The 27,119-nt window shown below is 37.9% G+C and overlaps 1 protein-coding gene and 1 long non-coding RNA gene across 3 annotated transcripts in view; one reads left to right on the top strand and one right to left on the bottom strand.

Moving 5' to 3' along the window:
* Window positions 1-25,193, bottom strand: part of LOC147168788 (uncharacterized) — a 42,147-nt gene extending 16,954 nt beyond the window's left edge. Inside the window, exons 1-3 of the long non-coding RNA XR_015095986.1 lie at window positions 25,140-25,193; window positions 23,752-23,952; window positions 15,317-15,390 (exon numbers count right to left, since the gene is read on the bottom strand). This is a non-coding gene — a long non-coding RNA (uncharacterized LOC147168788). The remainder of the gene's footprint in view (window positions 1-15,316; window positions 15,391-23,751; window positions 23,953-25,139) is intronic.
* On the top strand, window positions 2,461-26,524 carry gabra2b (gamma-aminobutyric acid type A receptor subunit alpha2b). Of its 2 annotated transcripts, none has more exons than XM_086085190.1 (10): window positions 2,461-2,797; window positions 3,163-3,267; window positions 5,076-5,191; window positions 12,879-12,946; window positions 15,359-15,579; window positions 16,852-16,934; window positions 17,062-17,205; window positions 22,902-23,054; window positions 23,781-23,983; window positions 24,761-26,524. In XM_086085190.1, exons 2-10 carry the CDS (start codon window positions 3,200-3,202, stop codon window positions 25,067-25,069), a joined length of 1,365 nt encoding a protein of 454 aa, XP_085941316.1. In that variant the 5' UTR covers window positions 2,461-2,797; window positions 3,163-3,199; the 3' UTR covers window positions 25,070-26,524. The 2 variants fall into 2 exon arrangements, with proteins under 2 accessions (XP_085941316.1, XP_085941317.1); XM_086085191.1 differs by lacking the exon at window positions 2,461-2,797 and adding an exon at window positions 2,882-3,006.
* The last annotated feature ends 595 nt before the right edge of the window (window positions 26,525-27,119 follow it).

The raw sequence follows: 27,119 nt of genomic DNA, 5'->3' as shown, positions 1-27,119 counted from the left end.
GTGATGTCTGTGAAAGCACACCGAGACGTAAATGGGCGGGCTTTGAGTTGCCGGAGCAGAAAATCAAACATGGTGAGGAAACGGATGCGCCTGCTGTGTTACATCTGTGGGATGAATTACTGTGTTTGTCCAGCAGAGGGCAGCGTGTGCGCGCGCGTATGTATAGGTATATACATAAATTAGGGGTGTCAAAATGAGTGTGTTCATTTTGAGTTAATTTAAAGTTCTTTTAACGCCACTAATTTCTTCAACGCGTGATTAATGACCGTCCCTTACTTGGAAAGCCTATAGTGGGGGAATTGCAGTCACAACGCAGCAGACACGTCCATGTCAAAATTTTGCAGTAATAAATGTAATAATAATGCATATATTTGTGGAGAATGGTGTCAAGTTGTATTTTACAATTTTAAAAATGTGCATATTATATAAGAGTATAAGAGATCAGCCAGGGCCATGTTGCGACGAGCTCTTTTTGCCAGCGTTTGGAATGTGAATAATGATGAAGAATATAACCCGCAAAATAGTGAGTCTATATTAAGTTATTGTCACAATGGTCAGAATAAGTAAACATGTATGAAGCAATACATGGTAACAAGTAGTTTAAGAAGCAAGCTGAACAACGAGAGTCATGTATTACACCTCTACCTGATGAGACCGTCTCGGAGCAAGCCGACCATAAAAACAGCAACAGGAAGATATTCGGTCAGCTTATTCCCTCGCTTAAAACGCAGCAAAGCAGTCTGGAAAAAGCACACGCTCACTCTTTCACACATCAAAACAGACTGACGGGACCTTAGGGGTCAGGCAATTATCAAACACAATTGCCGCCTCCCTGCACTTCACTTCAGACGGAACACCGCTGTTCTATTGATCTTTGCTCTAATTCAATCTGTCAGGTGATCGTTGATGCCGGTCGTCTCAATAAAGGTGACCCCCCTGGGCCTGGTATCAAGTCCAACGGTGAACGCGGGGAGCAAAGAGCTCAGAAACAAAACCTGTGGTCTATTTTTCATGCGGCAAAATGTTTTTGAGCGACTGTTTGAGTTGCATTCTCTGACAGCATTTTAGTGTTATTGCAAGGCATTGCATCACATTCACTCCTGTCATGAGAGTGTCCCAGTTGACACAACGACTGACAATGAATATGGATAAAGTATTATTTGTGTGATTTCAGCACTCAGTCAGAGCCAACAAGGCATTTTCAGAAACACTGACCTACAGTATATTTCCAACCTACAGTCAATTCTAATAGCTGTTCCAATAAGTTGTACACTCTAAAAACAGTTGGGTCAAAAGTAACCAAATTACGGATCAAAAATGGACCGATCCACTTAATGGGACAATTTGACCCAACTTTCTGGGTTGTTTTATACAAAATTACCCTTTTTTTTTTTTTTTTTACCCAAGTAAAGGATCTGACCAGTATATTTATAAGTTGTTTTATGCTGAAAAACCCATTTCTTGAGTCAAAGTTGTGTCAAATCGACCCAACCAGAGGATTGGTCCATTTTTGACCCATAGTTGGGTTATTTTTGACCCAACTGTTTTTGGAGTGTAGTAATAATTTGATTTGTTGCTTTAAATAATAATAATATAATAATAAATGAATGAATGAATGAATAAATAAATACATTAATTAATAAATAAATAAATATATAAATAATGCTGAGCCCAAAAGGAACAGAACCAATGCTGGGTTATTTATATCCAGCACATTGGGTTGAGGATTTGAACCACCAACAAGTAAAATCAACTCATACTGATGAGTTAAAGCTACCAAGAAACGGTGTTACCAGGTTATCATTGTAGCTAAATTTAAACATTTACACCCTAAAAACAACAGGTTAAAAAATAACCCAATTTGGGTCAAAAAGGCACCCCAATTCCATACTTTTGGTCATTTGACCCATTTTTTGAGGCAGTTGTTTTGTGCAAATTTGGGATCTCATTAGTGTACCTAATATTATGACATCTACAGGAATTGTTTTAAAGCGTCTGTCTTTTATTTTGAACTGAAACATTAGCAAATACAGTAGGTATTGTTTAATGATGACACACACTGCCCCCTGCTGGACAAATACAGTCATTCATCGTAAAACTACAGGAGCGTCAGTTTCCTCACCATGGTTAATTTTCTGCTCCAGCAACTCAAAGTATCACAAACATTAGAGTATTTCCGCCCAAGCAGGAAAACCCTTTTGCAAACACCGCTTCCATCACAGGAAAGTTCAGAATACGACTACATTTGCATAATCAATAAATATAGCCTCTTGATTAGCTGGAGCGGAAGCGGCATCAATTAATAGTGTACGCATTCCAAGAAAGGTTCTATAAGAGATACTGTATTGGAAAAACTACCTCTAGGACCCAGTGTGTGTCCTCCTCAGCTTTGTAGATTTTTTTTTTTTTTTTTGTGGACGTGTGATGGGGGGGGGGGGGGGCTCAATGTGCTTCTTGCTATTCACGATTCACATCGAGGGCACAAGATGAAGATGCACACGACCTTTTGAAAGCAACAGCCTGTCACTTCTTGTTTTGATTTTTTTTTTTTTTTACGTTATTTAAATTTTATTTTAATTCATTCACTATAACCAACGCGCTCCTTTCATTTAATTGCCTCATTTGAGCCACTATGGAAGCAGGTGCATTCCAGATGACTGGGACTAAGATTTGCTCGTTCCCATGACACACTTGCATCCATTCATCACATCGGGAGAGAGCTGCGAATTGACTTTTAAGTTTTTCTTTTTTCCACCATCGGCGATTGCAGCCGCCGTGGTTACTTAGTGCGCTTGAGGTGAGTGCGCTTTGACACAAAAGAAGCAACCGTCCATTGTCACGGCAAGCGCGTGGGAGAAAGGGGTGGGGGGTGGTTGGGGGGGGGGGGGTCTCGCTTCCTTTCCGTGCGTCTAATTCACGTTTACAGTTTTGAAAATGGATCATCGCGATTGTGGCCTGAGACGGCGTCAAATGCGCGGACTGACATGATCGAGTATTTTGTGGCATGTGCGTGGGACGTGTCACCGAATGCTAATTACCGCCAAGCTGATTTCCTCTTGATCCCCCCCCCTTCCCTCCCCTCCCCTCCCTCTCTCTCTCTCAATATTTCCTCGATGCAATGGCCTGTATATGTAATGTTAAATCCACTGGTTGTCATTACAGTGGGCGTCCTGCTCGTGTCGTCGGTGTTGAAGCAGCAATGTGGAGCGGCAAGAGCGCGCCTCTGCTCCTCTCCTGCCTGGCGCTCATGGCTTTGTGGATAACCAGGTGAGTTTTTTTTTTTTTTTTTTTAATTATTATTATTATTATTATTATTAATGATTTTGTGAAAGGGAGACGCCGAGAGGAAGATGCGTGTTGGCTGCGTGAGTTCGTGTGCACGCGCGAGGGACCTTTCCTCCTCTCTACAATCTGTGGACGCACATTTTTGCGCACGGTTTACGCCTTCTGCGCCCTCAGTCTGGCCATAACCTGGAGGGCATGCATGTTGGAAAAAAACCAGATGGGTTGTGTTGGAAATGAGCGATTCGTCAAAGCCATCGTTGTTTACGTTATTCTAAGTGTAAATGTTGCGGTTATTGCGTGAAGGCGGGATGCACTCGATCTACATTTGCATCAAACAAAAATCCATTCATTCCCAACGGCACATTCAACACAGCGGATTCACGCCATTCCCATTACTTATGTTCAGTTCACTCAATTTACCTTGAAAACGATTTTTAACATTTAGAAAATCTTGGCAAACTACACATTTTTACACTTTTTGACTAACGTATCACACAATTTTCATCAATATCTTTCCATATCATTCAATATTGTGCCTGCACATTTTTCTCCGTCATATTGCACATTCATTCCACACTTCTCATCCACATATTGCAAATCTTTCACCAACATCATTCCATCTCATATCATTCAATAACATTTCACACCTTTCAGTACAACCCCAAACTTTTCATCAACATATTGCACGTTTTTCACCAATATCAGTTCATATCATTCACTATAATTCTGCATAATTCCATTTCGTTCAATATGTTTCCATATCATTCCGCATGATTCAATGTGTTTTACGCCGTTTAGTATTCCAGCATTCACACACAATTTTTTCCAGAAATTGCATTATAGTTCTCAGTGCCATTCTTATTTTTAAGTAGGAAATTCAAATGAAGTGTCATTCCACCACATCAGGATTACCACAACTTCCTGCACTCCAGATGAGAAATAAAACAGAAATGGTTTGAAACTTTTTGGACATAGTGATCCATGTCATGAAATTACAAAAATGCAACTCAATATGCAAATGCAATCAGAGATGCAGTTTGACTCATTCACTGCCATTGATGGCTATAGACATCAAATATTCATTTGAACTATTTCTTAGTTCCACATTTTTTTCCCACTTTTGTTAACAAGAGCATGAAAACCTAGAAATGTTTTTATTGTACGTTTAAAACATGTAAAATTTGTGATTAATCGTGAGTTAACTAATGAAGTCATGTGATTAATTATAATTTAAAAAAAAATTATCGCCTGATGCCCCTAATTAAAAAAAAGAAAACATTATTAAAAATTAGGCGTAAGATTACATTTTTTTATTGTTATTAATCGCATGACTTCAATAGTTAATTCACGATTAATCGCAAATTTTATATCTGTTCTAAATGTACAATAAAAAAAAATCTAGGTTTTCATACTCTTGTTAACAAAAGTAGAAAAAAATGTGAAACTAATAGAAATAGTATTAATATTGAATTTTTGACGTCAATGACAATTAATGAATTAATTGTCAACGAAGTCAGAAAATATTCTATAGATACAGTAAAAGGTGCTAGCACAAAAGCTGGAAAAAAATCAGAATGTGTTTTATTTCAGCTTTACTGACTACAATTTCAACGAATTTTCAATCTCTGATTGCATTTGCATATTAAATGGCATTTTGGCTCCTTTGTTAAATGGCTTATAAATGAGGTGTTTTGGGGAAATTAGGTGGATTACTGTCCATCTGAAATCCAATCATGTTTTTCGAAAGGTTCTCCAGCTTGTCATGTGGTTATCATGTGTCTGTTGACCAGATCGGTAAATGCAGACGCCACTTCTGATGCTTTCAAAACCAACATCACCCTGTTCACGCGCATCCTCGACAGCCTGCTGGATGGCTATGATAACCGCCTGCGCCCTGGTCTTGGAGGTACCAAAACATTTATATGAAATGTTCATTAATATTTATTTTCACATTTCCTTTTACTAAATGTTCTGAACTCTGGTTTGTTTTAAAACCGTGTGTGATTTGAACGGCTGATGATTTATTTGAACACACTTGAGTTAACTCAAGTTAACTATTTCTATTAGTTTAACGTTTTTTCCACTTTTGTTAACAAGAGTATAAAAAAACCTAGAATTTGTTTTTTTATTGTACATTTAGATCAGGTATAACATTTATGATTAATCGTGAGTTAACTAGTGAAGTCAATAATTAATTACATTAAAAAATTTAATCACCTGACGTGATTTAAAAAAAAAAGAAGAAAGGATTATTAAAAATTAGGAGCGTCAGGCGATTACAATTATTCATCGTAATTAATTGCATGACTTCACGATTTAACGCACGATTAATCACAAATTCCATATCTGTTCTAAATGTACAATAAAAAAAAATAGGTTTTCATACTCTTAACAAAAGTGGAAACAAATGTTAAACTAATAGAAATAGATAAAATGAACATTTGACGTCTATAACCGTCAATGGCAGTGAATGAGTTAAAATCAACATTTGTAGCACAGGTAAGCCTTGGCATTAACTTCCCCCGGCCAGAGTGAAGTGATAAACACACCATGTACACAAAACATTGAGATTATATAACGCAATGTTTCTTAGAAAGGAAGCTAGCAAACAGCAGATTTCTTTGGCTACTGTTTAATCACCTTATTGAATTATGTATTTTCAGATGAGTAGTTTATTTAAAGTGGTGCATTTAAAATTGAGCGATTATTTTAGTCATATTGTCAAAAAGACAAATTCTAATATGGGTGAAACATTTCTTAAATAAAATATTCCCCTACGTGGTGAAGAGGTATAATCCAATAATTTTGATTATAAATTTTCGCATCATCTTCTATGGTTGGCATCTCATTTCCAGTCGGCCCCTCACCCCAGAGTGGAGCTTGTCCCTCAGGATTTGGTGCCATTTGAAATTTAGATTCCTGGGGCCATCAGCCCACAAGCAGCCATATGGGGAGCAGACCTTCTTTTTTTTGGGGCCTGGCAGCATTTTACACTGAGGTTCCTGTCATAAATGCTGTTAGAATTTTCATTGTTTAAAAAGTAGAGGTGTCAAAATGTGTGCATTCATTTTGAGTTAATTTAAAGTTCCTTTAATGCCACTATTATTTTTTTTTTTAAACGCATGATTAATGACCTCCCCCTTACTTGGAAAGCCTGTACTGGAGGAATTTCCAGTCACAACGCAGCAGACACGTCCACGTCAAAATTTAGCAGTAATGAATTTAATAATAATGCATATATTTGTGGAGACTGGGATCAAGTTGTATTTTACAATTAAAAAAATGAGCAGAATTTCACAAGTTACTTCATGTTAAAAATTAGATAGCTCTTAATATTAAAAGAAAAATGCACTAAGCGGTCACCAATGTCTTACAAATGCAATTATGCCATCTAGTGGCAGACAAATGACCTCAACACAAACAGATATCACACTTGTTTTTTTACATTACAGTATAATTTGAATTTTAACACAATTTCATGAATTATTATGAAATTACTGTATGAGTGAATACAAATATTTTATTGTACATTTAGAACAGATATAAAATTTGTGATTAATCGTGAGTTGACTATTCAAGTCATGCGATTAATTACAATTATTTTAAAATAAATAAACTAGAATTAAAACTTTTGATAAAAAAAACAATCCTTTATAAGGGATATTCGCTAGCCCGTGTATGATGTTTAGCATTGTTGTTAGCATTAAGCTAAGTGGACTGAAGGCAAAGCAATGCGGCTGTTTTAAATACTTAATGTGCAATTGTTTTGGTTTAGTTTGACATTTAAAAATAAAACAAAAATCAAAATAAATAAATAAATATATATATATATATTTAAAAGCGTATCAAAAAGACCGGATACACGTCACACGTTTTGACCGGATATTACGTCACACATACATTTATAGTCCCAAAGCAATGTCGGACGATAAAGTAATGTATGTTTGGGTGGACGACAAAACAGAAATATTTTTGGAATTAATTAAAGAAGCGAATATTAATGCAAATTTAGATGGAAAACAGCAAAGAAACGCTCCGGTTTATCAAGAATTACAAAAGCAAACTCATACGACGTCATTGTACAGCGCAGTCGCTTCCTGGTCTTCTTCTTCTTCTTTTAAATTACTGGTGGATCACATCTCTATGGTGTATACCGCCATCTACAGCGGCGGAGTCCCCTTCTCAATATTCGCAAAAGAAGAACAGATGGAAACGGGCATAAATTTGCTTAAAAGATTCGGAAACCAGAACAAATTTCACAACTTTACTCGACTAGTCTCTTACAGAACAACCATAAGTACGTAGATCTGTATTATATTAAACCGTTTGGCAAAGCCAAAGACGGCATTTACCCAAACAGTAAAAGGCTTGGATGTAATTTCCACATAATAGGCACATGAGATGTGTCGTCTGTGGGGAACAAGAACGTTAACGCTCCACTGGAGTTTGGTTTGTAACACATGTATAATACAGTGCAATATAAAAAAGAGCATCACCGCATCCGTTTCCTCGACATGAATCATTCATGAAACCAATCATTTATTCTCTCCATCATCATCTACTTTAGCAAAAATATTTCTTTCTTGACGCGTTTCTTGACTCATTTTAAAGTCTGACGGTCAGCATCAAAACATTTACATTTTATCCAAAGCAATCTGCTGTGGCAGTGATTGAAAATTAAAACAGAGGGCGTTCTTGAACTTCGACTACAGTTTATTGTCTCATTTAGCACGAAACATATATGTTTTTTATATGACTCAAACCATTCCACACGACGACTAAATAATAAAAGTAGAAAGAGGGAAAATGTAGGGTTAGAGGTTTTCAAGACCAACCCACGTTTCCCCCCTTGAGGCAACTGTGAGGTTTCAAGGGACGGAATCAAATGTTCTTGTTTCGGCAGTCAAGTGTGGCTCAATCTGCACACTCGCTCCAAGCGTTTTATTTACAAAATTGTTATTTTATGTACCACTTGTCTTTGCTTTCAAGTGTCCGGTTAAAATGGATTTTTGACGTCTATCGCTGTCAACGGCAGTGAATGAGTGTCTTTTAAATGGTGCCTTTCTCAGCTTTGCCGCACCCGCACATTACGTGACGCTTCCAGGAATGAGAACCAACTTCATGCAAAAGGAACGCTAATATGAATCGACCTCGTCTTCCATGCTTAACCACGCTGCGGTTTTCCGCTTCACATTTTCATGAAACCTCTCACTGACCACAGTACATGTGAATGGCTATGTGATTTTTAGCGGCTAGTAAATAGAGTTTGAGTTTCGGCAATCAAGAAAAGTCAGCTAGTTTCAACTGCGTCTGGTGTAGTGTATATTTTAGCAACCATTTTAAAATTTTGTCTCAGTTTTAGCCCAGTTTTAATCAAACTTGTTCTTTTTAACATAGTTAGTCAACCTCATCCTGTTTTTATTTAGTCCACTATAAATCTAGCATTTTTGTCATTTATTTAGTCCTAGAAAACGTATTTTTAGTTGTCTTTTAGTTAACAAAAATTGTCAACGTTTTAGCCTATATTTAGTCAGGACAATAATTTTACCTGTGTATATATTTTTTGTCAGCAGATAATGTTGAACATCAAAACTCTCTCATCGTTTTGATGAAAAACAACTTGACACAATTACAGTACAGCAACAAGTGGCTACTATGGCTTCATGCTATGAGCTAGTAAGTTAGCCAGCATTAGCATTAGCATTAACATTATTGTTGGAACATTATAGCCTTTGGAATAATGTTACATTATAACTATAATTTACTCTTTTTTTTTCCTACCGTTCCCCATGAATCCACCTCCTGTCTGTCCTGTGTTTGTACATGTTGCACTCGCTAGCTGCAGATTTGAAAGGGTGTGTGTCAATGTGTGTCACATGGCAAGAGACAAGATTTTACAAAATCATATAATTTTTGTCTCATCTTTGTTCATGAACTAAAATGTCCATAGATTTTAGTTCAGTTTTTATTAAGCAAAGTACATTTTAGTCCCATCTTCATTAGTCAACAAAAATGCATACTGATTTAGTCCCAGTTATTGTTTATTAACTTATTCAAACCCAAAAACGTATAAATATGTTTCTTAATACTTTGTCCTGCACTCTCAAAAACTTCTAAATATGTATTTTTTTAATGTTTTTTTATGCTAGCTTCTGACATGACAATGGTAGTTATTACAAAAAAAACAGCCAGCAGGTGACAGCAGAGTATAAGAGATCAGCCAGGGCCGCATTGTCTCTTTTTGCCAGTGTTTTCAACAGGTTTGTGAATAATGATGAAACTTAGCTATATTCTAATGCTAATTGCTACGAAAAAAGATCCAAATGTACTTTTTTTCCTGATGAAAGAAAAGACTCAAATCTTTCTTTTGGTAGATTCCATGTTTTTATAGCAACAGAACAGAATATTCTGTGGACCTTGCAAAATCAGTCAAAATCTAGTAAAACAGCCGGGAGCGAAAGGGGTTGCTTCGGTGAAAATGGCTGGGAGAGAATTAGTTAATGAGGGTTTTAGTTTAGTCTTGTCTTGTTTTAGTCCGGTGAAAAACGTGTGTTGACGAATGATTTGTGTTTAGTTTTCGTTGGCGAAATTAACACTACTCTCAGGAGGCTTGTGTTTTGTCGTTGGAGGTGTTGTTATGTGTGTGAACATAAGGTGTGAATTACAACTGAATTCAAGCAACTATTCTTGGCGTTAAAATCTTGAACTGTGTAAATGTGAAGATTGTGAAAGGTGTTAGCTTCTGCATTGCATTTTGGTGAATGCGAATAATCCAAACAAGGATTTTCTGACATTCGGGAAGGTTCACAGGCGGGGCAACGCAGCGCCAGGACTGAGGCAGGTTTCATCCGACCAATTAAATACGGTTCAGCGCGCCCATCTGTAACAAGCGACGAGGATTTTATGGAAAGCTTGTTTGCTTGCTGTTGTTGCTGAAGAAATGAACTTTAGGTATTGTTCTCATGCTCCTATAAATAACTTGACTGTCATCCTCAGGCATTAAATGCACTCTGGGTAAAACATTTGACTCCAGGGGGTCCGGGCTGTCCCAAGTTTGCTGCAACAAGGAGGCACTGTTTGTTTTGTCTCGTCTGTGTGTTGTTGCACACACAAAAAATGTAGACTTAAAGTCAACAAAATATACAAGGATGGTTTATTTTCATGCACAAGGACAGAGGGAAAACTAGAAATTGTGACCGGAAGTAGTAGCTCATTTGTAGAACCCCATCACTCAAATAAGCTTCTCTTTACTTAGCCCCCAATTACAACAATGCCTCGATGTAGCACAATCAATTAGAATTCATTTAAAATACGCAAAAACGGTTTTTGGTGTGCGCTAAATCCTTTGGGCTCCATTTTCATGCCCGGCGCAAGACAGAACAGTAGGTGTGCACTGATCACAATTTTCTGGCCAATCCCCGATCTTTTAAAAAAGTCTGACATGCGGATCCCGATCTTGCAGCACAACAGCTTCAGTGTTCTAATCTTGTTTTATTGGAAAATATTAAACAATATCCATGAAACAATATAAACGGGTTGTTTTAACTGCACATGAAGTATTTCTCTCAAATAAAAATGAAAAACCTATTTAGTCTTCTCAGGAGAAGAGGACAGTGGCTGACTTTCAGACCCCTGAGGAGGGAGGGAAAAAAATCGGTTCCCCCAAAATTAACTAATTCTCTCACAGCCATTTTCACTGAAGCAACCCCCTTCGCTCTCTGCAGTTTTACTGGATTTTGACAGATTTTGCAAGGCCCACAGAATATTGTGTATATTGCTATAAAAACCTGGAACCTACAAAAATAAATATTATAGTCTATTCTTTCATCAGGAAAAAAAAGTATATTTGGATCGGTTTCCGTAGCAATTAGCATTAGAAGATAGATAAGTTTCATCATTATTCACAAAGCTGTTCAAAACATTGGGGAAAATAGCTTTTTGCAACATGGCCCTGGTTGATCTCTTATACTCTGCTGCCACCTGCTGGCCGTTTTTGTACAAACTACCTTGCTTTAAGCGACCTCTTCAGGCTGCATCAAAGCCTTCTGTATGCTCTAGCATGAAAAACAAAAAACAAAAATACGTATAAATAAATTTCTGCGACCATGGCAATATTTAAAATAGAACGTTTTATACGTTTTTGGGAGAAAATTGGTTAAGAGAATTGGGGCCGATAAATCGGCCGGCCGATCGATCAGTGCAACCCTACAGAATAGGGCATTTTGTAGAATGGAACACAGCCGACTCCAGTGTCAATCGAAGCGGTTCCCCTTATTCCAATATTATTGTAAATGCAAATTGCGGATGCCCAAAATGGACTCAGTGGGCTCTGTGCATGAGATTAGCGGGTGTAAAATATGCTTGTAACTGCAAGATCTCCCCTTGTGGAGGGTAGTTGGCCGCCTGCACAACCAATCTTGTGTGTGTCCGTGTATGAGTCACTTAAAATGTAATGCACAAAAAAGTTAGATCAAAATTGTCAGCTGTCATAAACTTCAATTTATCTACTAATCTAAGGAGGATAAATTATGTGAAAAAAAGTAAACTATGAAGCTTCTTAACAAGAAATGTAGACCATCAAAAAAAAGAAAAGAAAAAAAAAACACAATTAGTGGAAAACACTAATGGAGGGCCCAACCGATCTTTTGTATGAATTTGATTCATCACACAGAGTTCTACATTAATAAAAGGCATACAATTGTTTAAACTCCTACCATCCATTTCCTTTCACATACATTTTAAATAAGAAAGCCAGCCCCTAATGTGTCTTCATGGAGCAACGGGAGCGACACGCCAGCCTTGCGATGCATCAGAGCACTTTAGCTTGGACTAATGATCTCTTTAGATTGTACGAGAGTTCGCCGTAAAAGGGAAAGGAACGCTTTTTAAATTGAGCGAGTGCGTGAGATCGAGCTTCAGTAATTATTGAAAGAGACAGAGTGAGGAAGAAGTGAATGGACGCGATGTTGCAGTGCTGATGCAGTCGTGTAATATGACTGGAATTGGTGGGGTGAGCGCATGATGAGTATGGCGCCCCCTAGAATAATTTTTTTTCCCCCCGCAGAGGTGGACAGATGATTTACCTACTGACAATTTATAGCCACCGTTGTGTTAAGATGGATGCCGCCTTTGGTAATATCATGAGGGGGTTGTTGAGGGGTTGCAGACAGAAGATTTCATTAACACATGATATAAAGATAATGGCGTTCAAACAGTCATCTGCCCAAAATAGGCCCCCCAAAAAATCTGCAATTTTTGTAGATTTCTCTCTCTGTTGCAAAAGTAAACAAATACTAAACGGACAACTGATTATAAACAGTCAAATGTTCTACCTGAAATTCATCTATTTATTGTTGTAAGCGTTAAGGGATCAATACTAGTCTAATCTTAACCATTACATATTTTTTCAATTAATCACCCGATTAATCGGTTCGAGGATTAAGTTAAAAGCAAAGTTTTGCTGAGCTTAATTTACTAGATAATGTCATTTTATATTCTACTGCTTTGCTTATACTGCCGTGTACGACTATCTCAAGCATATGCTCGTTTTCTTTGCTGCTCAGTTCAACGTCTAACTATCCTATGCCTTCCAGACAGGGTCACTGAGGTGAAAACGGACATCTTCGTCACCAGTTTTGGACCCGTTTCAGACACAGACATGGTGAGAGGCGAAATATTTTCAATGTTTAATGAACGTTCTTCTATTACTGCAACTACAATTACTTTTCCTCCTTTATTGCAACAATTATGTCGGCGGCGCATACGCCATACGCCACAAAACTAAAACAGGACGAGTGTTCCTCTCTTAACTCATTTGCTCCCCAAAACGGATAAATATGTTCTATTTTAAATATTACCATGCTCCCAAAGACGTATTTATACGTTTGTGTGTGTGTTTAAAAATAATAATATTTTTTTGAAATGTTAGCACATACAGAAGGCTTTGATAGAGCTTCTGACATGAAAATGTCGCTTAAAGCAATGGTAGTTATTACAAAAACGGCCATCAGGTGTCAGCAGAATATATGAGATCAACCAGGGCCATCTTGGAACAAACTCTTTATGCCAGTGTTTTTACAAACATAGCTATATTCTAATGCTAATTGCTGTAAAACAGAAACAGACACAAATATACTTTTTTTTTCCTGATGAAAGAAGAGACTCTTCCAGGTTCCAGGTTTTCATAGCAATAGAACACAATATTCTGTGAGCCTTGCAAAATCCGTCAAAATCCAGTAAAACAGCCGGGAGTGAAGGGGGTTGCTTCTGTGAAAATGGCTGGGAGTGAATGAGTTAAGCACGACGTCTATTCATGTGACAATAAATCATCTTATGAATTATTGAAACTCCTCTTGTTAGTCCTGCCAGTCCTTTGTTTATCCGGGGCTTTCCCCGCTTATCAATCTGAGACATGCGACCCACTCCGCCTCATAACGTAAACGTCCCCACCTTTGTTGAAGACCCATTTTCCAAGTGATTTATCAGGTGATTGAATGGCTACAATGCAGCTCTTCATTTCTCTCCTCTCTGAATAATATGCAAAGGAGATTTCAAACAGCCACAGTCGTGAGTCGTGACGAGCAGGTCTCCCACACGGAATCAATCACGGTAGAGACAAATTGTAAAAATCCTCTTGACGAAAAAGTCAACACAAAATGTTGATAACATCTGACCGGCCTGAGGGGAATCTTTCCATGAATTTAGGACAGATTTTTCCTCATGTCTATTTTAAAAACAGATGGGCGAGACTCACAGATAGGGGCAATCATGTATTCAACTTGCTGTTTTGTACTTAAAATAATATTCACATTCCGTCTTCAAATGTGTGATTCATCTTGAGAAACATTTGTCTATGAAGTCATTTTTCATATTTTTCTGCCACTCCAAACATTTACAATCCATTCATCCACTCTTACCTGACTTACACTGAGTCAAGTCACTTATTTTACATTAGAAACAGGGGTGTCAAATGCAGGTCCAGAAAGTAAAAACCCTGCCACAGTTAGGTGTTAGCTAGCAAGCTCCCTAGCTATCTCGCTGGGTGCTCGGTTACCTTCTAAGGAGCTTTAGCCCCAGGTGCTAACTAGCAAGCTCTCTAGCTAGCTCCCTGGGTGCTCAGTTACCTGCTAGGGAGCTTTAGCCCCAGGTGCTCGCTAGCGAGCTCCCTAGCTAGCTCCCCCGGTGCTCAGTTACCTACTAGGGAGCTTTAGCCCCAGGTGCTAACTAGCAAGTTCTCTAGCTAGCTCCCCGGGTGCTCGGTTACCTTACGTGTTAGGGAGCTTTAGCTCTAGGTGCTAGCTAGCGAGCTCCCTAGCTAATTGATGGCAGAAAGTCAATCTAAATATTATACCTGCTCTTCAAACCACTTTTCAGTGGCCAACACGGACGGAACTACCAACATCGGGCCTAATCCGTCTGCCATCTAGAGAGAGATCTCATTGTCTCTATAAATCACTGGCATAGCTAGATAAATAAAGACACTTTGTTGTGAAAAAAACATTTGTTGGGCCACTTAAGTGAAAATGGCTAATTTCCTGATGCACACCTGCTGTGGGAATCACTGTATTGATCTGGACCCGTCATATAAATAATTTAAAATCCCGACATAAAATTTTTCCATCAGTGTGTTTTATTGGAGGATTTCACCCTCCTCGTGAGGCTTTTCCAGTGGGGGGGAAAACCTCGAGAAAAACTAGCCATGGTTTATATTTTTCTTTCACTGGCTGTGTGTGAATCAGGCGCCACATTTCATAGTGCAGGGCTTTCTGGACTGTTCTATGTGGTTTCTTTTGACAACAGAGGATTATGGGTCAAATGTTTCTCTGCCTCAGAGCCACCTTAGGAAAAACGTGGATGAGGAATAAGGAGAGCACAAGCGTCACCTCTCAAATGAATACCGTCAAATCCAAAAAGTCCCCCAATGCTCAGGTTTAACGCGTCAGGTGGAGTACGATAAGAAATGTCATCGGAGAGCACAACGTGTTTTAGTTGACATTTTACGATGGAAGTCTGTTGTATTTTCTGTACTCACAAGCAGCAACAGTTGGACCGATGACATTTCCTCTTCCCTCAGGAATACACCATCGATGTTTTCTTCAGGCAAACCTGGAAAGATGAGAGATTAAAATTTCATGGACCAATGAATATTTTGCCTCTCAACAACCTGATGGCGAGTAAAATCTGGACCCCTGACACTTTCTTCCATAATGGGAAAAAGTCCGTGGCCCATAACATGACCATGCCTAATAAATTGCTGAGGATCAAAGACGACGGGACGTTGTTGTACACGATGAGGTAATTTATGTCAGACAAACTCATCTCAGTGTGATTCAGCTTTAATCAATTTGCTGTGATTAATCGTCTTAGGAAGGATTTGCTCTCGTGCTGATGGTTACATGTTGTAATCAATAACTCTAAAAACCATCAATTCTCTATGCGTGCTGTATAGGCCTACTTTGTTTGAATACAAATAGAGTTCAGCAGATTATCAGGAGGACACGAAAACTGTTCCAGTCAGGCATTTGGTGCTGTCACAATGCCAATGTCCAAAGTTTGGGATCATATCACACCTAATAAAAGAAGATCACACACGCATTCAGTCATAGTCACAGATACGGTACTGTAGCATGTGAGAATGGCGAACGCAAGTGAATAAAAAATAATTACTGCACCTCACATGTATATATTTTTGGTATTACTGTACATGCTTGACACTTTAACTCATTCACTGCCATTGACGACTATAGACGGCAAAAATTCATGTGAACTATTTCAATTAGTTTAACATTTTTTTCCATTTCTTTTCATTTTTTATGAAAACCTAGGGAAAAAAAGATTGTAAAGTTATAACAGATATTAAAATGTATGATTAATTGTGAGTCAACTATTGAAGTCATGCGATTAATTATGATTTTAAAAAATGTATTTGCCTTTTTTTTTTAATTAGGGGCATCAGGCAATTAAAAATTTTAATTGTAACTAATCACATGACTTCACTAGTTAACTAACGATTAATCACAAATTTTATATCTGTTATAAATTTACAATAAAAAAAAAGTCTAGGTTTTCATACTCTTGTTAGCAAAAGTTATATATATTTTTTAAACTAATAGAAATAGCTCAAATGAATTTTTGACGTCTATAGCAGTCAATGGCAATGAATGTGTTAAAATATAAAGTATAGCCTTATGAATAATAAATCAAACATTTGGTCACTTTTTCGCTGATTTCATCTATCTTGTGCTTGGTCTGTCATCAACATCTCTGATAAACAAGGGATTACTGTACTGTAAATCATTTTTACAGACATGCACGCCACCACCTTAGTTACAGTGAATTTCCATATCAAAAGATCCCAACATTTATTTTAAATTTTTTATGGTGTCCACAGCACCACATTAGTTTTTGCGATGAACTATTGTCTCTCAAGATATGACCGACAAAAAGTGATCTTGAATAGTGCATGAGGCTTGTGAGCTTGATTTTGGGTTAAGTGGGTTTTTGAAAGACGCCTAACTTCTGCTGATCTGCATTTTCCAAGGATAATTGTTTGTCAATTGGATGCAGGTTAACAGTGCATGCCGAGTGCCCGATGCATCTGGAGGATTTCCCTATGGACTTTCACTCCTGCCCGCTTAAATTTGGCAGCTGTGAGTTACGCCAATGATGATAATTATCACTGGAATTTAAGGAAACTAAATGTTATTTTAATTTTTTTTCCACCCTCACTCTCTTCTCTTCTCTTCTCTTCTCTTCTATGGTGCGTTTTGTTTTTAGATGCCTACACAATCTCAGAAGTGACTTACGCTTGGACTCTGAATGCCTCTGATTCTGTAGTAGTGGAAGAAGAAAGCTCGCGTCTGAATCAGTATGACTTAGTTGGACAAACAGTGGGTCAGGAAACGATTAAATCGAGTACAGGTAAGATGATGCTCAGATGAGGCAAAGTTTGGTGGGAATTAAATCACTACATTTTGACCTTCTTCACCTCACCACTCACCCAGCCTCCACATTCAAAGTGAAAATCGGAACCATTGCTGTTTAACATCAAAGTGGATACGTATTTTATTTATTGATCTTCACTACTAACCTGAACTACATATGTGGACCGACAAATGAATAATCACCCATCACCACCAAACATTTTCAGTGATTGTCAGGCTACGATTGAAATTCCCAGATTAATTTGACTAAACTACTTGAAATTAAAAGAATTACACGTTGTATCATTTAAATCAAATAAACGACGTTGCCAGTGCTAGCTTCATGCTATAATGGCAAATACAATTGCTATGCTAACGGTTAGCATCCATCTATAGTTGCCTTTTTTAGAAAAAAACAGTAGCGGATATTTGAACACAAACACTGACGCTAGTAAGCTACACATTTAGCCACATAATATAACAATACTCACAGGTATACATGTTTTATCTTCAATGAAAAATGATTAGTTTTATAGCATCTTACAGAGTAATAGTAATAGTAAAAGGCATTGTTTCGGAGTAAACAACCTTCTTGCTTTGTTGTTGCCATAAATGCTTAAATACTCTTTTTGGTTAAACAGCCAAGCTTTACTGTGAGTAAAGTGTACTTCTTGGAATATACAACAATGACACAATTACATTAAACTCATGATTTGCGACAAAACATTTCTATTTTTGAGGGCGTGATACTGAAAAACGATGTGAAAACTCAATAGATTTGCGAGTAATTCTATTTCTTCATCATTCTGGACATGTTACAATCCGCTGTTTGTTTTTATAAGGAAGGCTCTGGAGCAGATGAGAGATCGGAAACTGTGTGCGATTCTCAAGACAGTATTGATCTAATTTTAGCAGTATTATTTAGTTGCGGAAACAGCATGACACCGAGGGAGAGTTCATCAGTGCTGGGAGATCACTGCTGCTTTCACGTTTTCAGCCAGTTGTCAGGCTGCAAATTTGTATTAAGGCTCAGTTGTGTGTCTCGTTCATTTATTTGGGAGGTTCTCCTCATAGGATTTGTCTTGCGTCACTGTCTGTGGAATAGGCTTCTCGGTTTTTATTCATGGGAATTATCGTGATTAATGTCAGGTGTTTCAAGGTATGAATGCATTTAAAATAGTCAGCAGTGTGTATGCCAACCGCGTTAGTGGATTACCTCGCAGGATAAATGCAGTAATGTCTCACCTGTTGTCTGATGTTTTTGTCGCACACATTATGAAAAAAAATAAAAAACTCATGAGAAAACATACAATTCATCAGGAAAATATACAACTACACTATGTACGGTATATACTTTAGTTAACCTAGTGCTAATAATTACCAAGGTTATAATAGTTTGGGATTTTTCATTATAGTTAGTTTTTATTTCATTTTGACTTTGGTTTTCAATTAGTTTCATTTATTTTTAGAGCAGGTTTGTTTGTTTTTATTCGGGGTTTTTTGTGGAAAAATACTTATTTTTAGTTTAGTTTTTTATTAGCTTTAGTATTATTATTATTATTTAAATATATGAAATATTTGTCAAGTGCAAAAGTGAAAAAAATGTCACTAAGTATTGTGTAATAAAGTAAAGTAAATTATGATTTGCGAATTACTGTTTTCTTGTCGGACATAAAGCAAGACCAAAATAAGTACTTAAAAAATTAACCCCGAAAGCTCATGTAACATGTGACGTACCAAACCAGTAACTTATAATTAAGTGAAGTCATTTTGAAATAATGCCCTATTTTTTAATTAAAGGATGGAAATTAAAATCCAATTCATCGGTTAATCGAGAAAATAATCTACAGATGAATTCGGGGTGGGCAAGTACCAATACCAGGTATCGTTATCGGGCCGTATGTAGTAGGAATGAAGACATGCTGGTTTGTTGTGATTTCATTGTATTGTATTGCTGTTAATTTTTTATGTTATGTTTTAAAAGATGACTTGACTTGACTTGACCTGTGACGGTGGCCGATACTGGTATCGCTGCCCTCTTGTGGACGTTTTATGATCAGGAAATAGAAATGAGAAATGGAAAAATCTAAAATTCGATTAATTTCATGCAATTTTCAGGAAAAATTTTATATTTGGATACAGCATGTTGGTCTTTTGTCAAATCTCTCATTTTTGGGAGGGGATACATTTTATGTATCAAAAGTACTAGTGATTATCAGATTATAATATTAGTTATGATTATAATTTCAGTGATTATCAGTGAATATGGCATCACAGACTATGTATGTTCCACATATCATTTACCGATTATGTTTTATTTTTTTATGGGTGAGTATGTGCATGTGCGTGTGTGCGCATGTGTGCGTGCGTGTGTGCGTGTACTCATTAGTTCACCTAAAACCTATTAAAAATCCCATACCGTTCACCTAAACCGAATCATTTACCGATTTCAACATACTGCACATATCATCACAGGTCATGTTAAAAGGTTGACATGAAAGCTGTTCCAATTTGTTTGCAAGATTTCAAATTCAATCCTGTACCTCTCCTCCCTTTCGTGACTGTTTCACTTCCCCGCATAACGTCTTTCCCCAGTGACTGCCTTTCACTATCAGGGGAATCCCAGCGTCCATTTCATTCACTACGACTACCCTTTCATGAACTAAACGCTCCTATCGAGGATAAGTGGCGTACGATGCCTTCGTAGGAAGAAAAACGCTCGGCCGTGGCTGTTTCTTTGGTTTAACTAGTCGCTCCACATTATCTGATTGGCTGACTTTAAATGAATCATTCATTAGTGGTGTGTCAGGGTTTAATGTAGCGTACTTGCAAACTAGGTCATTTGGCACGAGCTAATGTGCTCTCGGGCGTCACTGGGACGGACATCTTGCACAAACATGTGAACACAACGCCAGGCGCTTGCAAAATTCGTACGATTTCGCCACACATTCATGTCCTACTTGTTACTTTATAGCACTTGCATGTTGCGCACTCGTGCTTTACATACAGAACACACATCCGAAGCCGGCTGAACGGAATCGTGTCATTTCATCCGCACTGTTTCATGCAGCTAACAGGGACCTTGACATTTCAGGGCGTGAATAATAGAAAGGAGGATGTGAGTTGTGGGAGTTTCTGGGTCTTGGTTATGTGAATCCTGCCTCACTGCTGCACCGTCGTGATTTACTGACGCTTGAAAAAATAATAAAGGACTGTAAGTATTCCATTTTAAAGGCGAAGTCAACCCCCCACAAAAAAATCTTGACATGTGTTCTATGCAACACCGCTAGTCTAAATACGGTATTCTGGTTAATATTGTGTTAAGCAGCAAAATCCAGCTGATTTTGTCCATCTCAGGGGGCGGCCATTTTGCCACTTGGTGTCGACTGAAGATGACATCACAGTTGCTCACATCTCAGGTAACAGCCAATCACAGCTCAGCTTCAGAAAACAGGTGAGCTGTGATTCGTCGTTGCCTGAGCAACTGTGATGTCATCTTCAGTGGCAAAATGGCCGCCCTCTGAGATCGATAAAAACTGCTGGGTTTTGCTTCATAACTCTATGGAAGTCAACCCCCCAAAAAATTCTTGACAATAATTTTATATGTGACCTCACTTGTCTAACCATGACATTCTGATTAATATTACGTTTGTGGAATATGAGTTATGAAGCAAAATCCAGTCGTTTATGTGCATCTCAGAGGGGCGGCCATTTTGCCACTTGCTGTTGACTGAAGATGACAACAATATTGGTCAGGGCTCAGGCAACGACCAATCACAGCTCACTTGTTTTCTGAAGCTGAGCTTTGATTGGTTGTTACCTGAGACCTGAGCAACATTGATGTCATCTTCAGTCGACAGCCAGTGGCAAAATGGCCGCCCCCCACCCCCCCCCCCACCCCGAGATGGATAAAAACGGCTGGATTTTGCGTCATAACTCATATTCCACAAATGTAATATTAATTAGAATGTCATGTTTAGTCTAGGGAGGTCTCATATAACATATTGTGGTCAAGAAATGTTTAAGGTTGGCTTCTCCTTTAAGAAAAAATAATAATTACATAAGACCTTCATTAAGATTAAACTACTTCCAAAAAGGAAAATAAACTTTAAGAACAGCGTATTTCTGTTTGCTACTAGTGTCTACTGTTGCACTCAACATGATTTAATGGAACAACAAAAGTCTGATCGATTTTAACCGTGCACTCTGACAACAAGGCAGTAGATAGCAGTTACATTCACTGCCATTGACGGCTTTAGACGTCAAAGATCCACTTTAACTGGGCTGGCGGTTGAATTGAATTCATTTCGGGAGAATGATGATCATTGAAAGAAATATCCAAGATGAGTAGGATGAAATAACTTGTGAAGATGTCCCCTTGAAATTGTTGTGGCCTCCACTCATCTCTCGGCGTCGTGTAATTGTGAGCTAACATGAGATCTTGTCTCCAACATCTGTGGGATGCTCTAATTATTATATTCCCTCTCAACAAGCCATCACAGGCTTCTCCTGAGAAAATTCAGCACTTCCTTTTGATTCTTTCCACACGCACACACTTGCACCCCCCCCCCCATCCACTACAGCTGCATCGACGCTGGCATGCAAATTAAATTACACAACATATATGCATCCATTGGATACCCGCGTGTGCACTCAATACCTCTAAATTCCACCGCGCAAGTGTGCGTACGGCGACTGAGAACATTGTCTTGCAGGCGACACATATTTGTAGTGATAATAAAAAAAGGCATCATCTTCATGGATTAGCCCTTGGAATTGATACCAGCTCCCCCTTTCCACCTCTAAAAAGGGCTTTCCTCTTGCCAAGAAGCATCGTGTAACTAGGCCTTCATTTCAGATCGCGGCAAATGAGCTATGTTTCTCTGTTCTGTTGCCTTGGGCAACACATCTCCTGCTCATGTCTAATCGGGGCTTCTCTTTGAGATACAGCCTCGATCCACAAGGCCTGCCTGACTAACGCTGCACACTGGGAAGGAATCCCTGCATTTTTTTGTGTATGTTCACGAATGTCTTTGAATTATTTATATACGTCTCAGAGAAGGTATTTGTCAATAACAAACCTGTATTTTGGGAAAGGAGACGTTGCTAAAAGTACTTAAAGGGGAAGTCAACCCCAATTTTTTAGGGGACAATAATATGTTCTTTGAAGCGCCACTAGTCTAAATATGGTATTCTGGTTAATATTGTGCTGGTGGAATATGAGTTAAAGAGCAAAACTCCAGCTGTTTTCAATCCATCTCAGCAGGGGACGGCCATTTTGCCACTTGCTGTCGACTGAAGATGACATCAATGTTGCTTCAGAAAACAGGTGAGCTCTGATTGGTTGTTGCCTGAGCCCTAGGCGACTGTGATGTCATCTTCAGTCGACCCCCCTAAGATGGATAAAAACGGTTGCCATATTCCAAAAATGTAATATGAATCAGAATGTCATATTTAGACTAGTGAGGTTACATATGTTTAAGGTTGACTTCCACTTTAACATCTATTCATAGAAAATTACAAACCACTTACTTTACACATATCGGATGGCAAATGAATTTGCATAATGGCGAATTGTATTTGCTCACCATCCATTCCCCGTATGGTGGATCATCAATTATTCATATTTGCTATTCTGATCCAAATCTGCAGCAGCAGTTGCGATGCAATGAACTGACCTCCGCTTCCGCTCAGGTGAATACACCGTGATGACAGCTCATTTCCATCTGAAGAGGAAGATTGGCTATTTTGTCATCCAGACGTACCTCCCATGCATCATGACCGTCATCCTCTCCCAAGTGTCTTTCTGGTTGAATAGAGAATCGGTGCCGGCAAGAACCGTATTTGGTAAGTGCGCGCATCACTCGTTGACAATACTCTTATAATGGGTCGTTCTTCCATAACCGGCTCAGCATTTCGGCAGGCAGTACATCGAACCGACAAAACCTCATGTAAAGAATCTTGAATATCAACACGTGTGAAGGTATTTGGAAACATTGTCAAATCATTTGTAAGCAGAGGGCCGAATGGAAATAATGTCTGGAAGCTCCGGAGAAAGGGGGACTTGAAAAGAGAAGACATGCCTTAAATGCTTGACTGCTTTTTCTATATAGCTGAACTTGTTTGTAGCCCAAGTGGAAGTAATGAGTGACCCAAGACTGGTTTGCTCAAGGAAGAAACCACACAAAGAAGGAAGAATCGCTCTTCCAGATAACAAACTAGCCTCACAGTTTAACGAGTGTTAAATATTCACTGATTCATCATTTGTGGTACTTGACCATAAAGAAAAGGAATGGCTGACACGTCTTGTAAAGGTAATCCAAATATCAATAATGTTGGTCTTAATACAGTATAATGATTTGATATTTAAACTCCAGTTTCTCCGCAGTTTTATCAAGGCCAATAATATAGGCACAGATATTTATTAGTATTTGCAAAAACTGACCAGATGTCAATAAATTAGTTCCCACATTTAGACCACCTCAAGGGTCATAATTATGTCCTCCATGTAGGTTATGTTTCCGCATATAATCATGAAACTTACCGCCAAGGTTGTTTTCTCTGTGCTTTCAGGTGTAACCACTGTGCTGACGATGACCACGCTGAGTATAAGCGCTCGCAACTCCCTCCCCAAGGTCGCGTACGCCACCGCCATGGACTGGTTCATCGCTGTCTGCTATGCTTTTGTCTTCTCCGCGTTGATTGAGTTTGCCACAGTCAATTACTTCACCAAGCGTGGCTGGGCCTGGGATGGAAAGAGTGTTGTGACTGAGAAGGTGATGAGGAGAAACAGTTTTGACAAATATGGCATCGCCGGCGATATGTGATGCATAGTAAAAAAAAAATTTTTTTCTTCTTCACATTTACACATAGTAAACACTATTTAGGAAAAATGAACATTGCAGATTACTTTGTGACCTATCATTTCCAATGATATTTTCATTTCATATTTTTTTATGCGATACATGCAAGATTATTTTAGTTAACTAAAACTAACGAAAAAACTAAAAATAAAATTCAAAAAAATATTTTGTTAAGGAAATTAAATAAAAACGAAAATGCTTTTTTAAAAAAACGATTTTTATTTTTTACAAAACTAACTATTACTATGATTATAGCAAAAATGTCATTCGTTTTAGTCTTTGATAATAATTTGAATGCATGAGCCCTTGGGGATGATTTTAAATGTGATTTTAGGTAGATTTATTTTTATATTAACCGGAATAAGACATTTGTGTCACAAAAGTGACGTCATCTAGCAGCAGCCAATAGAAAAGCACCTTCAGATGACATTGCTCCCATGGTGTTTTTTTAAATATTGCACACAAGTAACATACTTTTTTTTTTTTTTTACTAAAACTAATACTGAAACTAATTAAAACTAAGCATTTATGTTTCAGTTTGTGATCTATATCTATTTTTTTTGTGTGATTTTGGACCAAATTGTTTCATGTTTAATGGTTCCACTGTATATCTGTGGTTTTATAGTTTCAAAATCTAGATTCCATTATAAATCCGTAGTGTCTAAATGTATTCTTTTGGTGTCTCAACAGAAGAAAGAAAGGACATCTGTGATCAAGAAGAACAACGCCTATGCTGTAGCAGTGGCCAATTACGCGCCTAATATTACTAAGGATTCAAGCACACTTCCAACCATTGCTAAAGGAGGCACTTTGGAGCACAACAAGGCCAAAGGAGACGGCAAAGTCCCCGATAGCAAGAAGACATTTAATAGCGTTAGCAAAATTGACCGGATGTCAAGGATTCTGTTTCCCGTTCTCTTCGGTTCCTTCAACCTCGTTTACTGGGCCACCTACTTAAACAGAGAACCCGTCATCAAGGATATGGTGCCCTCCACTTAGAGGCCAGCTCTAACAAGTTCTGGTCAGGAGGCCTCAGAACCAAATACCTCCAGCAACTGTGTGTACATACTTTTGCAGAGTGATGTCCTGGATTGCAGTGTGATCCTCTAGCTCCGCCTATTTTCTACACCGTCTGCAGCACTTTCGACAACTCCGTCTTTTGTAAATGTCTGTCTATTTATATTCCCTTTTCATTGTGTGATGACTTCTATTAGAATGTGTATTTCCTTGAAAGTATGTTTCCAGTTTAAGTGTGTGGCCACTGTACATACAGTATCAATGTAAACACAAACATATACGATGATTTAAAAGTTACTTCTAAATTGTTTCATTTGTGATGTAATCGCCATTTGATTGATGTTTTTCTATGGTTGTTTTCTTTTGAGTGAACCAGATTTTATGTTTACGTTTTAATTACGTTTGACCGTTTTCTCTTTTGCCATTCAAAAGTGTCCTGACTTGTTCTGTACAAGCCGATGCAAAAACACAGTTGTATAGTATTGTCACAGAATAAATGTTTTATTAGCTGTGACTATCGGTATGGGGCTCCAATCAACATATTTAAAAAAAAAAAAATACACTCAAACATACTCATTTTGTTCTAAGCTGAAATGTACTAGCATAAATTGAAAAGTAAAAAATGACAATGTATATTCGAAGCTGAGATATGTTCACTTGACAAGCCTTAAGATGCATTTCCGCATATGACCACTAAGGGAGGACACAGTGCAACAAAACAAAAAAAAGGAAGTTATACCTGTCAGATGGAATTTAAAACAAACAACAATTAAATGAAATAAAAGGTGCGCGGGGTTGAACAATTTGGGTAGCAAGTAAGCTAGTTTACCTTAACCTGACTATTACCAGTTAACTTTCATCAATCCGTTTGTTTTTGGTGTGGAAATAGTTATGTAGCAAGGTGCGAGGTTAAACCAAAACATTTGTAATATTCTTGTTTTCATATATACTATACAACATCTGTGCTTTATTTATTGATTTCGAATTTTTATTTATATTTTAATTGCTGCAGTAACTTGAAATTAAAAGACTTCGGCTGAACTGGGGAAAAAAAGAAAAAAAAAGTGACAGTCCTTGCTAGTGTTGTAATGTGAGAGGATATGGCAGTGTTGTTGTGGTGTGTGTAACATTTCTTCTGACATTCAGAGAGGATAGGTTGTGTTTCCTGAAGCGAAATAGCCCCAGCCCCATATCTGTAGCCACATATTGTGCATTCCCTTTCAACAATTATATCCACCCAACAACAGTCTATTTTAGTTGATTGTTTGATCAAATGTTGCATGGCATAACAATCTTGTTTGCTTTCTTATCTTGCCCGGCGTTCCCCTTTTTCAGACTTATTGTTTTGACATCAAATTCTTATACATTCCAGATAAGAATGATTGTTCACAAGGTCGAAGCGCTCTGTTTCTAATAAAACATATCACCTGAAAATTATATATGTACTGGTTATTGGGGGGATTTTAACTAATGCACTTCAGACCTAATACTAACACTTTTACACGTGCAGGGAATTATGGGTTGTTGTTTTAAGGCACATATTTTACATTACACAAATGAACAAAAATGTGACAAAAAGTTTACACAGGTTCTTTGCGTTTATAACTATAAACCATTAATTTACAAGGCTTAAATACATGAACAAAGATGCATTATGTTGTAAATAAAAACAATTCTGACCATTAGTCGTTACAGTATACCAATAAATCTTCATAGAAACACATTAATACACATTAAAATGTCTTGGATACAAGTCATTATTTAAAGAATGTGAGGCATGACAGGCTGACAGAAAGTGGGTCTAAAAATCTTAAAAAGCACAAAGAATGTAGTCCGGGAAGCAGATTTGTTACCATAGCAACTGGCATCGTTTCTATTCTTCATTCGGCAAACTGAATGGGCTTCCGGTTATTCGACGTTTTCAGTGTTAGGTGGTTTACTTAAGTGTTGATCTGTATTAAATGCTTTCAACATGCTGTAGATAGTAAATAGTATATATTTTTTTGTCAATCCACTTTTACCTACAGTGCGA

The sequence above is a fragment of the Leptonotus elevatus genome, chromosome 9 (genome assembly GCF_054856555.1).
Source record: "Leptonotus elevatus isolate MCC_2025b chromosome 9, RoL_Lele_1.0, whole genome shotgun sequence".
In the NCBI taxonomy this organism is placed as follows: domain Eukaryota; kingdom Metazoa; phylum Chordata; class Actinopteri; order Syngnathiformes; family Syngnathidae; genus Leptonotus; species Leptonotus elevatus.
Note: the sequence above shows the minus strand (reverse complement) of the source record. Positions and strands in the feature narration are given on the sequence as shown.